This window comes from Hemicordylus capensis, chromosome 4 (genome assembly GCF_027244095.1).
Source record: "Hemicordylus capensis ecotype Gifberg chromosome 4, rHemCap1.1.pri, whole genome shotgun sequence".
NCBI classification, from domain to species: Eukaryota; Metazoa; Chordata; class Lepidosauria; order Squamata; family Cordylidae; genus Hemicordylus; species Hemicordylus capensis.
In genome coordinates, this window is record NC_069660.1 from 201,630,806 (window position 1) to 201,647,151 (window position 16,346).

The 16,346-nt window shown below is 43.3% G+C and overlaps 1 protein-coding gene across 4 annotated transcripts in view; it reads left to right on the forward strand.

Moving 5' to 3' along the window:
• Positions 1-16,346, forward strand: part of LOC128325105 (glutamate decarboxylase 1-like) — a 61,906-nt gene that overhangs the window by 24,472 nt on the left and 21,088 nt on the right. For all 4 annotated transcript variants that reach the window (XM_053250569.1, XM_053250567.1, XM_053250568.1 and 1 more), the window contains 4 exons: positions 593-683; positions 7,031-7,143; positions 8,808-8,923; positions 15,192-15,271. In XM_053250569.1, the coding sequence (XP_053106544.1) occupies positions 593-683; positions 7,031-7,143; positions 8,808-8,923; positions 15,192-15,271 (400 nt within the window). The remainder of the gene's footprint in view (positions 1-592; positions 684-7,030; positions 7,144-8,807; positions 8,924-15,191; positions 15,272-16,346) is intronic.

Sequence of the window (16,346 nt, forward strand, 5' to 3'; positions counted from 1 at the left end):
GCTTTTATTCTTCTAACTGACTGACTGACTGAATTTATTCTTTACACCAATTGTGAAAATTTTGGTTGTTTTCCTTCTTGAGACAATATTAGAGTTTGGATAGACTGATGAATCAGGGTTTGTTGTATTATGTTTTGCTGTCTGTGCTTCAATCAATGTTGTTTAGCATTGTAAATGTGTTTTAATAAAGAGTGGGGTGGGGGAGACAGTACATTGAGTTCATATAACATTGCTTTAAGAGATATAACATTGTTACAGACCATATAGGAAGATATATAGCCCACCACAGCCCCACAGCTTCCTTCTTTTCGAGATGCTCTCATATGTAAATACACACTCACAAAATGTTTTGTTATGCCCTATCTGACTTCATAGCAATCCTTTAAGACCTGGTATCTAGGTATTACTTCCCTTTCCACAATAACTTCAAACTGTCTATGGACCCAAGGGTAAACCGCCCTGAGCCATTTTGGAAGGACGGTATACAAATCAAATCAAATCAAATCAAATCAATCAATCAATAATTGAAACTTTGTTAAAAATTGATGATTGCTTTCAAAACATTGATCTGCTTTAACTTTTCTATTTTAAGGACATCCTCGTTATTTCAACCAGCTTTCCAGTGGCCTTAACATAATAGGACTTGCCGGGGAATGGCTGACAGCTACAGCAAATACAAACATGTATGTACATACGTTAAATAAATAATGCCACCTTTCTTAGTTTTACAAGGTTACTCTGACTTAACTAACAACTATAAAACCAAATGACTTCTAATTGCTTCAAACCACAATTAGGTAAAATAAATCCAGGATCAACTTTGGATTTAGATCCTAGTTTAACTAACTGTAGTTTCTACAAACTGCAGTTCTCTGAGTTTGTTCATAACAGGAAACTGTAGTTAGTTCAACCTGAAAGTTCAGACTTTTACCTGTTATCTCTTTCATGTGAAAGAGGAGGAGAGAGGAGGTGTGCATAAGCCAATGAGATTGTCCCCACGATCAGCGGGAACCGCCAGATGGGGTTGAGCAGGGACAGCGGGCTTAGCCTGATCTCCCTGTCGACGATCCTGCATTCTGCCCTGAGGGGCCAGATCGGCTACTCACATGACTGCCGGCTCCGTCACAGAGCTGGCGGGGGCTTGGAAGTTCCAGCATGCTCTGCATGAATGCGCAGAGCATGCTGGAGGCGCCCCCAAGCTGGGAGGCTGCTTTTTAGCCTCCCGGTTGGGGGTCTCCTTGTGAGTTGCCATGGCGTGGAGCCACACTGCAGCAGGACATGATCCATTAGCCCCAGTTAGCGAAGCACTCACTCCGCTAACCTGGGCTAAGGGGAGGGGTACTTAGGTCGGCTTGCTGCCGGGAGCCACTCGGCTCCCGTGGCTGCATACAACCACCAAAAAGCGGGCTAGGCTCCCTTAGCCCACTTTTTGGCGGTCGTGAGAACTGCCTCGTTGTCTCTCTGAGGCTTGTTCCTGCAGTGGGAAACTACGGTTTCCATTATGTCTGAACTCAGCCATTGCCATCAGAATCTTCATTTTAAAATCTTCATATCTTAATTGCATCTGTTCAAGTTCCTTAACACTATTCATGTGAATGAATCAATCCATCTCCATAGTGAAATTTTACAAAATGGGCACCATTTAAGAACTTATAAAAGATGAGTTGGGAAGTCTACCAGAATCAATGGGAATGCTGTTAATAACTAATGTCTGCGCTTAAGTTCTTATGGAAAATTCCATCAAATGTAATTTTCCCACGCTGTCCCAAATTTCCAGTAATGAGTTTGGAACAAAGATAGCTTATTGACCAATTTTGGACTGCACAGCAGGACTACATCAAAGGCTATTTCCAAAAGTCTTGATTCTCTGTTTAGAATTAAAGATAATTACTTTCACAATGGATTTTTTCTTGTGCAGAATCTCTGTTTTTAAAGTATAGAACAAAAATTAGTAAAATACTTAGTTTATTATTATGCTGCTGGTTGGTTATACCTGGCCTTTGGAGTTCTCCCAATAATTTACCAAAGTATCTGTTGCTAAAAACTCCAGTGATTTCAATCAAGCTTATTTAGTTATCAGAGTAATTTGTTCTACAGTTTTAGATTTTGTTCACAACAGTTATGAGGAGGCATTCTCCTTCTCTTGATCTTTCTTCCCATCTTCTGGCAAATAGATGCTCCTGCAGACACAACACACAGTAGAAGAATGAAAAAGAGGTAAAACCAATAGGTGCAAGAAAGAATATTTACCAACAGGGCACAACAAAAATGAACCTCTCTGTAAGCATCATTCCATAGGCAATTATGTTCTGCTAGGTATATACAAGTGCAAAATCCAAAGTACTTCTTTGGGTTCTTAGCCTATGTAGTTCTTTGATGCAAGTCATATACAGGTGGCCTTTGTTATCCTTGGGGGTTTTGTTCCCACCAAATTCCGTGGATAACAAAACCTCGTCTGATGAGACCTTAAGTCAATGGCAATTGGGGGGGGGTTAGGTTCCTGAACGGGGTGGGGGGGAAGCAATAAAAAGGCAGAAATTGGAGTAATCACATACTGTGCCATGCTCTGCAGGTCTCCAGCTGTCCAGCAATGCCCCCACCCAAACCCCCAATTCTGCCATTTTCCCATGAAAAATCACAGGGATTTTTTTTAAAAAGAAAAAGCCACAAATTGGCTCTGTTCAGCAGAATTTCAGAGGTCATTTCAGAGGTCATTTCGAGCTGCCTAGGAACTGTGGACAGGTGAATTTTAACCCTTTCATATCCGTGAATAATGAGGTTGGGTCGCCCTGTCTGACCATGGATATGTGAAACCGCAGGTGCTGGAACGGCGGATAAAGAGGGACACCTGTATGGCAGCAGTAATAACAGGAACATCAATAATTGTTGCTAGAGTGGCCCTTTCCAAAGTTCTTAGCAATGAGACCCTGCCTGCATCCTTTGGAGCACCATGACATTTCAATCCTCCATTATTAGAACGAAATATTGTACTGGGGTTATAGTGCGTGGTGCCGCTATATGCCATTTCTGAGTCTAGCACTGTTCATGCCAAGCTCACTGGACCTGTGTAGTGAACTATGATATTTCTCTTACCCTGTGGACTGAAATGTCTAATACATCATCTACAGTTCATTAAAACTGCTACTTTGTGAATTTGGCTGCAACTGCAATACGACTGTAAGAAAGGATAAAAGAGCAACAGCATATGGGCAAGGCACAATATGATCAAAAGGGGACTTTGATCAAAGGAAAGGGGAAACTAATTACATAGCCTCTGCGTTTGTCTTATTATTCACTTGCTGTATAGCTTTATTGTATAGTACTATAAATAAATATAATTAATTACTAATCTTCAGGCATCATATCCTACATAAAACTCATTGTAGGGATATGCATGGACTCTTTTGTCATGGTTCAGTCTGAATTAGGATTGAATTTGGACCAAACTGCACGTCCCTGAACCAGTCCAGTCAAACCCATCGGCTAGGCCAGTTGGATGGATGAACCAGCTCAAAGCAGTTTGAAGTGGTTCATAAGAAAACTACTCGAAGCGGCTCGGTTTCTGGTGGACTGGTTCTGCACATCCCTAACTCATGGTTCATGTTTAAATCAATAAGCATTTTTACTCTTGCTAACTGGACAAGGAGTCACTTTTTCAAGTGGCGGCTATCTTGCATTTAGCAGGGGTATGACCACTTTCTAGCCTATGCAAAAATTCAGCTTTGAAGGGTTGCTGCCTAATCATGCGCACATCACCCACAACCCTGCATGGAGGCAGACAATCCTCCCACATAAATCCATGCAGAGTTGTCCTATAGGGATGTGCACGGAACCAGCGACTGCTGGTTTGAAGGTTCAAGGGGACAACTTTAAGGACTGAGGAGGGTGCTCTTCCCTCCCACTGCATTCCCCGCCCCCTGCATTTCCCCTGCTGGTGCTATTCGCAAAAATGGTCCCACCGGGGCAGCAGCATACCTCCTTGCCAACCCTGTATGTTATGGGCCGGAAGTGGCCGCACAACATGTGCACGCATGTCTGCGACGTACTGGGGTGGCAAGGAGGTACGCTGCTGCCCCGGTGGGACCATTTTTGAGAACAGCGCTGGTGGGGGGAAATGCAGCGAGTGGGGAAGAGCAGTGTTCAGATGTGGCGAGAGCGGAGGTAAGGACCTATTAATTTACCCTCAGGTGCCTCTTGCCACCCCTCTGGCAGTGCCCGCACCGGCTGCTACAGGGTTGTGGGCAATGTGCACATCATTCAGCTTCAGCCCTTCAAAGCTGTTTCTTTGCACAGGCCTACAACTTCCCCTGTTGATCCAGGTGCACCCTCCCTCCCAGTGACTGTTCTTGGTGTCAGTGGTCTGTCTTTTTAGATTGTGAGTCCTTTTGAGGCAGGGAACCATCTTTCCATTCCTTAAACAATGTAAGCGGCTTCGTCAACATTTTTGAAAGAAGAGTGTTCTATAGGAATTCTTATATAAACATACTAGAGATGTACGTTTCAGGCAGTACAGAAATATGATAGATAGATATGTTGAGCTAATAAGTTCATTTTTAGGTAGCAGTCTAGTATTCTTTCACCTTGTCCATTCAATGTTAAACAGAAAGCATTTCTTGACTTTCCTTCATTCCATTTATAGCAGCACTTCCTCTTTGCGGCTTTCATTCTGAGACCAATGCTAGCTAATGTTAAAAAAAAACCCGTACCCAAATCTATTATGTATCCCCAAAAGAACAAATTGCAGCGCAAAACAGCACATTTAAAGTTACATTGAGTTTGGAACATATTCACACACAACCACTACTTGTCCCCTAATGATGACGACAATGTATATTTGGGAATAACGGGTATTTGTAGCCACATTTCCATCAAAAAAATTATCCAGCCAGTTCCATGTGCATCATGCTACATATTTATTGATTCCCCCCCGCCCCAGATATTTGTAAACCATTTTCAGTTTGAATGAAATTTCCAGAGCAGAGAAGCTAAAAATAAAAATACTAACCTATAAAATAACACAGCCAATAAAAACACCAAAAACACTATAGGAGACAGTCAGAAGACTAAAATGAATACGTGCAGCACTGATCACACTAATATACCACATAAATAAATAGCAATTAAATGAATCCATACCAGTTTTTTTCATCAGGCCCACTGGTCATTACAAAGCTTAGGTAAACAATGTGTTGATCTATTGCCTGAATTTAACAATGAAGGTACCATGAAAGCCTCCCTATGGAAGGCATACCATACATCCAAGCAAGACAGAGGTGCTCACTGTGGGGATCAGAATTTGAGGGATATGATGGATCTTCATGTTCTGGATGGGGTTACACCCTCCCAGAAGGAACAGGCATGCAGCTTGGGGGGTGTTCTTAGATCCACCCCCCCCCCGTGTCTCAGGTGGAGGCTATGGCTAGGAGCGCCTTTTCCAGCTTTGGTTGATTCGACAGCTGCGTCCATTCCTTGAAGAGAATGATCTCAAAACAGTGGTGCACCAGCTGGTAATCCCCAGGCTTGACGACTGCAATGTGATCTACATAGTGCTGCCTTTGTATGTAGTTCGGAAACATCAGTTAGCTCAAAATGTGGCAGCCAGATTGGTCTCTGGGGTAACCCAGAGAGACCATACTATGCCTGTACTTAAAAAGCTGCTGGTATGTTTCTGGGCAAAAGGCAAAGTGCTGGTTATTACCTTTAAAGCCCGGAATGGCTTAGCCTTACAGAACACCTTCTTCTGTATGATCCCCATTGCATATTGAGGTCATCTGGAGAGGTCCGTCTCCAGCTGCCACCAGTGTGTCTGGTAGTGACTCACGACTGGGCTTTCTCTGTAGCTGCTCCTTGGTTGTGGAATGCACTCCTCAGAGAAATCCATGGTATAAATACATTACTGGCCTTTAAGAAAGCCCTTAAGATGTATTTGTTTGGTCTAGCCTTCTAGGGTTTTAAAATTGCTTTAATTTCCCCCCCAGTTCTAAATTGTTTGAATTGTTTATATTTTGTGAGTTTTAGTTTGATTTTTGGATGATTTCTTTGTTTTGGTTTTGTAAACCACCCAGAGTCGTTGGATGGGACAGTGTAGAAATGTAAGAATGAATGAATGAATGAATGAATGGGGCTATGCTCATGATTAGCAAAAATCGGGCTAGGAGAGCCTAGCCCGATTTTTGCTGATCGTAAGAACCACCGGTGGTTCTTGAGCTCGGTGGTTCTTGAGTGGCTAACCAGCTCAAGTAGCCTGTCCCTTAGCCCAGGTTTGCGGAGCAAGCATTCCGCAAACCTGGGCTATTGGATCGTGAGTAGCTGTGGTGTGGCTCCGCACCACGGCAACTCATGAGGAGACCCCTGAAGGGTAGGCGAAAAGAGTTCCTGACTCCGGGGTTCTCACCAGCATGCCCTGCGCACTTGCGCAGGGCATGCTGGAGCTTGCGGGGGCCAATGGGCCCCCACTCCCTCCAGCCCCCACCGGCTCCGTCATGGAACCAGCAATCATGTGGGCGGCCAATCCGGCCGCCCAGAGCTCTTTGCCCGATCATCTGCAGGGAGAGCGGGCTTAGCTCACTCTCCCCTCAGTTTTGGAAAAAGCGGGTCTCACGGATCGTGAGACCCGCCTCAATGAATGAATACCATAGTCACTACTAAAAAGGTCTCACCCCAGTCACCACCCATCTTACTGGTGAAAGCAGGGATACCCAGAGAAAGACCTCCAGCCTTTATTATCTTAATTCTTGGTCAGATTTATACAGAGGAAGATAGTCCTTCAGACACTCAGCTCCAAAGCCATATATATATCTTTAAAAGTTAGATGCAGATGTGCATCCAAATAAACTTCTACATTGACATTCTTGTGGTCTGCTTGGGCTGAAGCCCACTTCTGTGAATAGCTCTCCCTTGCTTCACTGAGTAGAAATATACATTGATTTTTCTTTAACTTTTTTTTCTTCATCAAGCTACTTTAATGAATTCCTTTGTGCCTCTTACTTTTCTGATTATACTGTGTGGGTTGCTTTAAAACATTTATTAGGTTTACATATGAAATAGCTCCCGTGTTCATTGTAATGGAGGAGATCCTATTGAAAAAAATGCATGAAATTATTGGATGGGGAGACAGTGAAACAGATGGCATATTTTCTCCCGGTAAGTAGCTGAACATTATTATTGAGCCTTATACAGATCCTAGAATCAACATGTATCAGAGTTGCTTGGAAGCTGCTTTATACTGATGACCTGTCATTGGTCCATCTAGAGTAGTACACTGATTGGCAATTGCTCATTTTTCAGCTGCAAATGAATGTGAAGATATTCTGTGCATACAAGAGAACCCTGTTATCTGGGGGGTTCCCAGAACATGTGATCTACAACCTTCATCTTTTTCAGGAATGTACCACTTCAGGCTGTAATCTAACATTTGAATGTTCTCCCACATCAAAATCACCCAACCACTCCAAAACCTTTCTCCTTGAAATGCTAGGGTGTGTGTGTGTGTGTGTGTAATCTGTGGAAGCAATTTCACAAATAAGAGGAGGGCTGGTCTTGTGGTAGCATGCATGACTTGTCCCCCTAGCTAAGCAGGGTCCACTTTGGTTGCATATGCGGGGAGACTAAAAGTGTGAACACTGTAAGATATTCCCCTCAGGGGATGGTGCCACTCTGAGAAGAGCAGAAGGTTTCAAGTTCCCTCTCTGGCTTCTCCAAGATAGGGCTGAGAGAGAAGGCACTGCCAGTCTGTGTAGAAATACTGAGCTAGATAGACCAGTGGTCTGACTCATTATATGGCAGCTTCCTATGTTCCTAATTTCAAACATGTTATGTCCTGGCTGCAATCTGAAATGATACCGCATAGTAACAGGTACATTGTATGAGACTGCTGATGGTGTTGCTTGGCTCTTAAATTATGAAGGGCAACAATACATAAAGCTCCAAGGTAGCCAAAATGCTTTCAGAAGTCATCCTCAGTTATCACATGCTCCATGCTGTTTCAACTGGTTCTGTGTCATATAAGAGCTTTACATGATGCTGCAACAGTGTCACCTGTTGATAGGAACTATTTTCATTGTAGTAGTGTGGCTGGGGTCGACTTTTAACTCTGAAGTACTACAACAGGTTGCAAAACTATGCAGGCAAATGGCCATGACACTCTTCTAAATACTTCAGGTCAATGAACTTGATTGCCTTGTAAAGGCCCCTATAGAAGTCTGCACATGGCAGGTTTCCCCACATCATGAGATTTTCATGTGCAGATGGATTGATCAATTTCTTTCCTATCACCACAAAAAGTGGTGGTGGTGGGAGAATTCTCTGGCACAGAGAAAATTGCTTGACTGGAAACAAGGTGATAGATGCAAATATGCACACACAACAACAAAACCCACTGTCCACAGGGAAAAGCTACCATATGGAATGATTTAAAGTGGACTTCACAGCCCAATTCAGACATTACACTAATTCAGACATTACGCTGTACAGATGTCTGTGAACTCATATATGAGTTTGTATGATTGACTGTCCCTATGTTCATTTTAAAAGTGAACCTGAACCCCTTTAGATGCATGGTACAGGTTCATGTAGGAAGTATACATCTGTACCTTTGTTCAACATACCACATGAATAATTGTACCTGTGAAAAGGTCTGTACCTGTGCACACTATACACTCGCTGTACGAGCGTTCAATTTAATGTGTGAATAGTCCTCACTTGGTCCTGAAACCTGTGCACCGAACCTGCAGCAGTGGTTGTGGGATTCTTCATTTCCAATGATAAATTACTCAAGCAGAAGCATAATTTATGACTTTGTCTTCCAGGGGGAAGCATATCAAATCTCTACAGTGTTTTAGTTGCCCGTTATAAACGTTTCCCTGAGATTAAAACCAAGGGCATGGCAGCCCTGCCAGACATTGCACTGTTTGTTTCTGAGCATGTAAGTATCCATTTGCAATGAATCTACGTATCTTTCTTTGCCTGTGTTAACCGGTAGTATTCAAGGCAGCTCAATGGAGCTTAAATTGTGCCTAATCCAACAGAAGATTATTTTCAGGGCCTATTGGACCTCTCTGCATCTTAAGCAATGAAAAATGGCCTCAGATAGTAACTGTTGGAGATGCAATAATCATCACTCCCACTTAACTCATATGTTCTGGGATTGTCCCATGGTGCAATGCTTCTGGAGGGAGGTTATTATGTGAATTAACTTAGTGATGGATTCATTTCTTGCACTGAAGTACCTGCATGTAGTATTGGGTTATATCCCAACCGACTGGGGACTAAAATCCAATTCTAAACAATGGCTATGGAGAAGCTTACTGGTAGCCAAGAGATTAATACTGTGGCAGTGGAAATCTCCCAATCCCCCTAGGAGTGAGGATTAGGTGCATGACCTGCTTGAGTTAGTGGCACATGAAAAAAGGTCCTCATAAAAGTAAATAAATAGGATAAATGGTCAGAAACCTGGGACAACTTCCTTGAACTATTCTTGGAATAAAAACTCCTCTAATCTACCCACATCTACTGATGCAATGGTGTGTATCCCTTCTCCTCTTCCCTCCCCCCCTTCTGCTTTCCTTCTCCCTCTTTCTCTTTCCCTCTATCTCTCCTTTCTTTTCTCATCTCTCCCCAGCCAGTGCTGACTCGGAAAAAGAAGGCCAGGCTTGGGGGAGCAGGGCGGGTGCTGGGGGACTGGGAAAGATGTTTGTAAAATACAAAACTAAATTTAAAAAAACAACAACACTCAAACTAAACAAAACCCCACAGTGTATTTTAACTCATTATCATATACATCATCGTATGATGCCTCTATTAAAGTAATAATAAACTCACCTTTTCCTTTTCTGTGACACCTTTGTTTAATCCCTCAGTCTCTTAGTTGCCGATTGCAGTGGGATCTAACAATGTGTTCAATAATTTGCTCACATTCATCCCTTGTTACCCCTGCTAACTGAGCAAAGAGATACCTTTTAAAGTGGTTATTCTCTTATATTTAGCAGGGAGAGGAGCAACTGGCCCTATCCAATCCCAACATAGCATCCCTCCAGTGGCTGTTGCTGGTATCTGCCTTATGTTTCTTTTTAGAATGTGAGCCCTTTGGGAACAAGGGACCATCTTATTTATGTATTTATTTATGTATTTATTTTTCTATGTAAACCGCTTTGAGAACATTGGTTGAAGAATGGTATATAAATATCCATAGTAGTATATAAATATCCACAGTAGTTACCCTTGCTTCTCCTATTACTCTCCTTCCTGTTTTCTGCCACTGTTAGACTTTAAATTGTAAGATCTTTATCTATTTTGCTTGTTTATGCTGCATACATGATGGGTTGGCTCCAAAGAGTGTGAACAGAAGTTCGTACAGTGGTGCTGTTCTGCAAACTGTTGCATAAATGCTTAGGGGTATGCAGGCCACCTTGAGGCTCAAGTTCAAGCTGGCTTGGCTTGAAGGGCTGAAGTCAAATCAAACTGGCCCAGTTCAGTCTGAGATGGAACCAAACCAAACCCAGTTCAACCCAGGCTGGCACGGATGCCCTGGCACTTCTAATGATGCTGGCAGCACTTCTGAGGTACATTTTAACTTCCCTCCCTCCCTCCCTCCCACTCTACTTTAACAGAAGAACCCTGCCTTGCCCTTTACTGGTAAAGGGGAATCATTATCAGATTCCCCTTTACCCAGTAGACCTCTGAGCCCTCCATACCGGCTTGGTTTGTACCCAAACCGGGTTCAATTGTGCATCGAACTGGGCTGGGCCAGTTCGGCTCGAATCCAGTTCGTATATGAGCCAAACCAGCTTTTACGGTTCCATGCACATCTCTACAAATGTTAGCTTGCCCATTGCTAATGGCTGGAGCACAGAAATCTCCAAGTGCAAAGCAAGTCCTAATGGCTGAGGTGCATGCAGTTCACCATGGCAAAGCTAGCTTTCCCTTGGGAAAGCTTTTATGCCCTTGCCATTAGGCTTGCTTTGTACACACTGTAGTGACCCACCAGCCGGCTCACATGGGAAGAATTATCGCTGAATCACCCCTCCCTGTTACCTGGCAAGCTGACTGGGTTTAAAATTAATTAAAAAGAAAAGAAGAATCTTTGGTAGATTGTATCGCTACCACCAAGCATTCCTTAGCTAACCTCTGACTGGAATGGGAACTCTAGAAATTCCAGTCCCCTCTTTACTTTTCTAACAGGCCAATAGAAATACATGGTTCTACTTATATATGTTTAAGTGGAGAAGTAGCAGGCTTAGCGATCCTGGTGGAGGCCTTGTGAACTAGAGGCTTCCCCTCCCCACCCACCCGCAGACTCAGACAAACACTCTGAGAGGGCTTGTAAAATCAAAGAAAACAATTTATTGATTTATTATTTTAGGAAAAAGAATAAGCCAGTTCAGAATTATACACACAGCTGTTGCACATAATATTAGCTTAGTAGTTACAATTTTTTTCCACAAAACACCCAGATGTTCTCAGGTGGAACTTAAAGTAATCAGTCCCTAGGTTAGGGTTGAAGATAGTTACAAGAAGCAGATACTTGGATATACAAAGCAGCACCACCCTGAGCCATTTTTGGAAGGGCGGTATAGAAATATAACAAATAAATAAATAAATAAATAAATTTAAATAAAATAATAATACACACAAAAGAAAATAACTTCTAACACAAGTCTTACTAAAACACTTCCGAAAGTCAAACTTCCAAAAGCCATAAGCTTTGGCTTCCTTCCCTTGGATGTCACCAGGACTTAGGTGAAACCAACCCCTGCAATTCCTTGACCCCCCAGGGACTTGCAGAACTCACCCTGAGAGAATCTGGCAAGATTCCATTGCTGCTTTCTCACCTGAGCACACCCTTCTTCCCAGAAGACTCTCTGGAGCTCTTTTTGTCCTACCCAACCTGTTAACGGATTGGGTCATGACCTAGGGTCTCCAGTATGTTAATCAAGGTCAACTGCTTTTTCCAGTTATCTCTATCAGTGCTGGATGGCTGCCCACTACACACACAGTAGGGGACTCAAACTACAAAACAATATATGAAATCCAGAGGAACAAATAATATACATTGTTGTGTATATGGATGGTAGACATATGAAAGAACATTTCTGCAATTCACTTTACTTTCTTTGTGCAATGCTCTGCTGCTAAGACCCATTTCAAACTGGCTTTCAGGAGGGCTATGGGATGCAGACTGTGTTGGTCGGCCTGATAGATAATCTCCAATTGGGAATCGACAAGTGGTGTGTGACCCTGTTGGCCCTCTTGGATATCTCAATGGCTTTCAGTACCATTACCTATGGTATCCTTCTGGACCACCTGAGGAGGCTAGGGGTGAGAGGCATTGCTTTGCAGTGGTTCCACTCCTACCTCTTGGGTAGATTCCATATGGTGTTGCTTGGAGATTGTTGTTCTTCAAAGTGAGAGCTATTATATGGAGTCCCACAGGGCTCCATTCTATCCCCAATGCTTTTTAAAATCTACATGAAACCACTGGGAGAGATCAATAGGAGATTTGGAGCAGGTTGCTATCAATATGCTGATGACACCCAGATCTATTTCTCCATATCAACTTCATCAGGAGATGGCTTAACCTCTCTAAATGCTTGCTTGGCACCAGTAAAGGGCTGGATGAGGGAGAAACAACTGAAGTTGAATCCAAACAAGAAGGAGATAATGTGGGAAGTGTTTTAGATCTGCCTGTTCTGGATGGGGTTACACTCCCCCTGAAATATCAGGTATGCAGCTTGGGAGTACTTCGGGACCCAAACCCCTTCCTCATATCTCAGGTTGGGGTAGCAGCCAGGAGGGCTTCCTATCAGCTTCGTCTGATATCCCAGCTATGTCCATTTCTTGAGATAAACGACCTTAAAACAGTGGTGCATAGGCTAGTAACATTCAGGCTTGACTATTGCTATGCGCTCTACATTGGGGCTGCCTTTGTATGTAGTTCGGAAACTGCAACTGTTGCAGAATGCCGCAGCCAGGTTGGTCTCTGGGGTCACTTGAAGAGACCACATTACTCCTATTTTAAAAGAACTGCACTGACTGCCAGCCACTTAATGGCACAGTGGGGAAGTAACTTGCCTAGGGAGCAGGAGGTTGCTGGTTCGAATCCCTGCCAGGATTCCCAGAATTTTCCCCAGACTATGGGAAACACCTATATCGGGCAGCAGCGATATAGGAAGATGCTGAAAGGTATCATCTCATACTGCATGGGAGATGGCAATGGTAAACTCTTTTTGTAGTCTACCAAAGAAAACCACAGGGCTCTGTGATTGCCAGGAGTCAACACAGACTTGACAACACAACTTTACCTTTTTGCACTGGCTACCGGTTAGTTTCCGGGCAAAATACGAAGTGCTGGTTATTACTTACAAAGCCCTGAATGGCATGGGCCCAGGGTATTTAAGAGAGTGCCTTCTTCTTCATGAACTTCACCACCTATTATCAGTGGATCTCTGCTTGCGGTTGCCACTGGCTCGCTTGGTGGCAACCCCAAACCAGACCTTCTCTAGGGTTGCCCCAAGGCTCTGGAATACATTCCTAAATGAAATCAGAATTTCATCAGCAAATTCCCCATCTCTGGTTGTTTTTAAATGACATTTTTAAACACACCTGTTTCATCAGGCTTTTAGTTTGTTTTAAAATTGTATTTATGGTAATTTTAATCTGTTTTAATGATTCCTAGGTTTTAGTTTCTGTTTGTTTAAATCATAAACCACCCTGAGATTTTATATGGGGCGGTATATAAATACGTTGAATGGATGAATGAATAGATGAATATACTGTATAAGAGAACTGCACTTCTGTTGGCAGAAGAGCTTTTCTGCCGGTGGAAGGGCACCTTTGAATCCAAGCTAAAATATTCATGTAAATTTGACACACCATTGCCATGTATAGCTAGGATTGCAATCCTACTGTAAGTGTTTTTGAAAATCAGTCTCATTGATACCTGTGTGGCTTATTTCCAGTTAGCATATTTTTGTGTATGACTATAATAAAGTATACGTAAGTCCAATTAGCATGTTTAGAATGCTCCTCCCCTTGGCCTTGTGCAGAGTGGAGGGCAATTTGTTCCAGCCCCTCTGCGCATGGCTCAAAAGAGTGCCCATTGGTTGGGCGAGAGTTGGAGGTGGGGCGTACGGCCGTTAGGAGGCCGGCTCCCGCCCCTGGCCTTCAGTTGTCCAGGCATCCCCTCCCTCCCATCCCTTTTGCAGAGCGGGTTTAGTGACTGGTCGCCCTGTTGGGGGCCGAGTAGGAATTTTTTGCTCCCAACAGATTGGCCATGGTTGGGAATTTTTTTCGGCTACTCTTTTCTGTAAGGGGGATTGAGTTGAGTTAGGCAGGTCACAACGGGGCAGGAACAGTGTGGGCTGGGGGGGGGTATCTTGAAGTAAGCACTTTGATGAGCACCTTTGGATAATTAAGAGGTGGACTGGTCAATCGCTCCCCTGTGGTTTGTGCAGCCCGGGGAGTATTGGTTGGCCACGAAACTGCCTTCAGGGCTTCTCTAACCCTTGGGCTGAGCGGTCCAGGGTGGGCGAAGGCCTAGAAGTAACCAGGCCCTCTTATGAAAAGGGGTTGGCTTTGAAGGGGAAGGGCAGGTTTCACCTGCCTGTTTCCTGAGCCAGGGTGTGTCGCCCTGAAAGGTGCGGGTAGGATAGTGGTTTCCTTACATGGCCTTAGTAGGCCCGCACTGTTGTTTGAGGGTGATTATCACCCTTGTTTTACAGTTCGCTATGCTTTTGTTTTGCTTAATAAAGTTGTGGCCCTTTACCCAAGAAAATATGGCTCAGTGTCTCTTTTGGGTTGGGGTCTGGGGACAATTGGACAGAAAATGTTATTTTATTGCATTTAGTGACTGCCTTCCCATCTAAGGAAGCACCAGAGCTTCCAACAAATCACTGGTGCTGTATGGGCACTGCGACTGCATTCTAAAGCAGTATGCATGCCTGCGGGGACATTTTCACAAATATCCCCTGCCCTCGGACATGCTATCTGAGACCCAGAAGTAGGTCTCTGAGGGTCGTGAAGCCTTCAGGGACCTATTTTCAGGTCACAGGGTGAACTTCAGGGGAGAGGGGAAGTCAGGATGTCAGCCACTGTCTAAATAAGTTTGCTTGAAAGGTTTTTATTATTTCTGGTTTAATTTTTCCATTCTAATGAGTGTTTTGAGATCCTTCTTCAATTTAATATTTTCATTCAAGAGCCATTATTCTGTTAAGAAAGCTGCAGCAGTTCTTGGGATTGGGATGGATAATGTTGTTGCTGTCAAGTGTGATGAAAGGTAAAACTTTAAGATATTCTCCGTGCATGTCTCTTTTCCTCCTTATTTCATTTGCATGTATTTATTTGCATAGAATCTTTATTGCTTCACATATGTTCACATTCCTGAATGCTGGTGTCATGTACGCTACACTTTTCCTCAAAAGGAGTTGAGGGCAGTGGTTGTTTTTAATGCAGCACTGATCTGAATCATTCAGTGCTTGGTATGCATACTGCTACCTGAGTGTGGCTTAATTGCATATCATTCTTTTTGTGCCTTCCAGATGGCTCTAACTGTTCTATACATATCCAGAGTAGTCATTCAAAACTTGCATCTCTTTAATGGCCTTGATGAGGAAGGGAGGAAAAAGGATAGGAATGCAACAGATCTAGAACTACCGGTTATTAAGAACTAGCAGGCCTTTTCTTTGTAATGTTATTTTTGGAACTCTTGTTTACTCCTTGCACAAAGGTCTCTGAAATAAGAAAACCAGTGCCTTTGGCTTCCAGTGTTTTATTACTTTGTTCTAACTGAAAAGAGCTGTGCTGTGAACATCACCTCAAAATACTCATGTTAAGATGGGTTGTATTGCTTTTGTCATTGCACTATAGGAAGTGCAACACAAGCCATAGATAGAATGGAAAATATTGAAGTAGTACAAAAAGCCTTATTTCTGAAGCTTAGACCAGTATCCATCCCATCCATCCTTCTCCTTGGTTGGCCCAGGTCTTAAGCTGGGAAGCATATACTGCCAGTCACAAGGAAACATGCCTTCTTTCACTGTGAGGTCCATGTTTTCCATATGTAGATCCAAGTGTCCTGTTCCTTTCCAAAACTGTGTACACAGATTCTTTTGTGCTGAGAGTGGGAGAGGGAAATGAGTTCCATGAGTTTTGTGGCAATCTGTTTCCAAGGCTTTGATATGGGAGAGGACAGAATGACCCCTGCATTCCTGCACATTTGGAAGGGTGCTCAATGAGTATATTTAGCAACTGTGTGGCGGGGAAATCCTCTGGAACCTTGCCCTCCTGTTTAATTCAGTCCTTTGCTTTCATCCTTCCATCAGATTTGATAGAGAATGGGGCATCTTACTGAA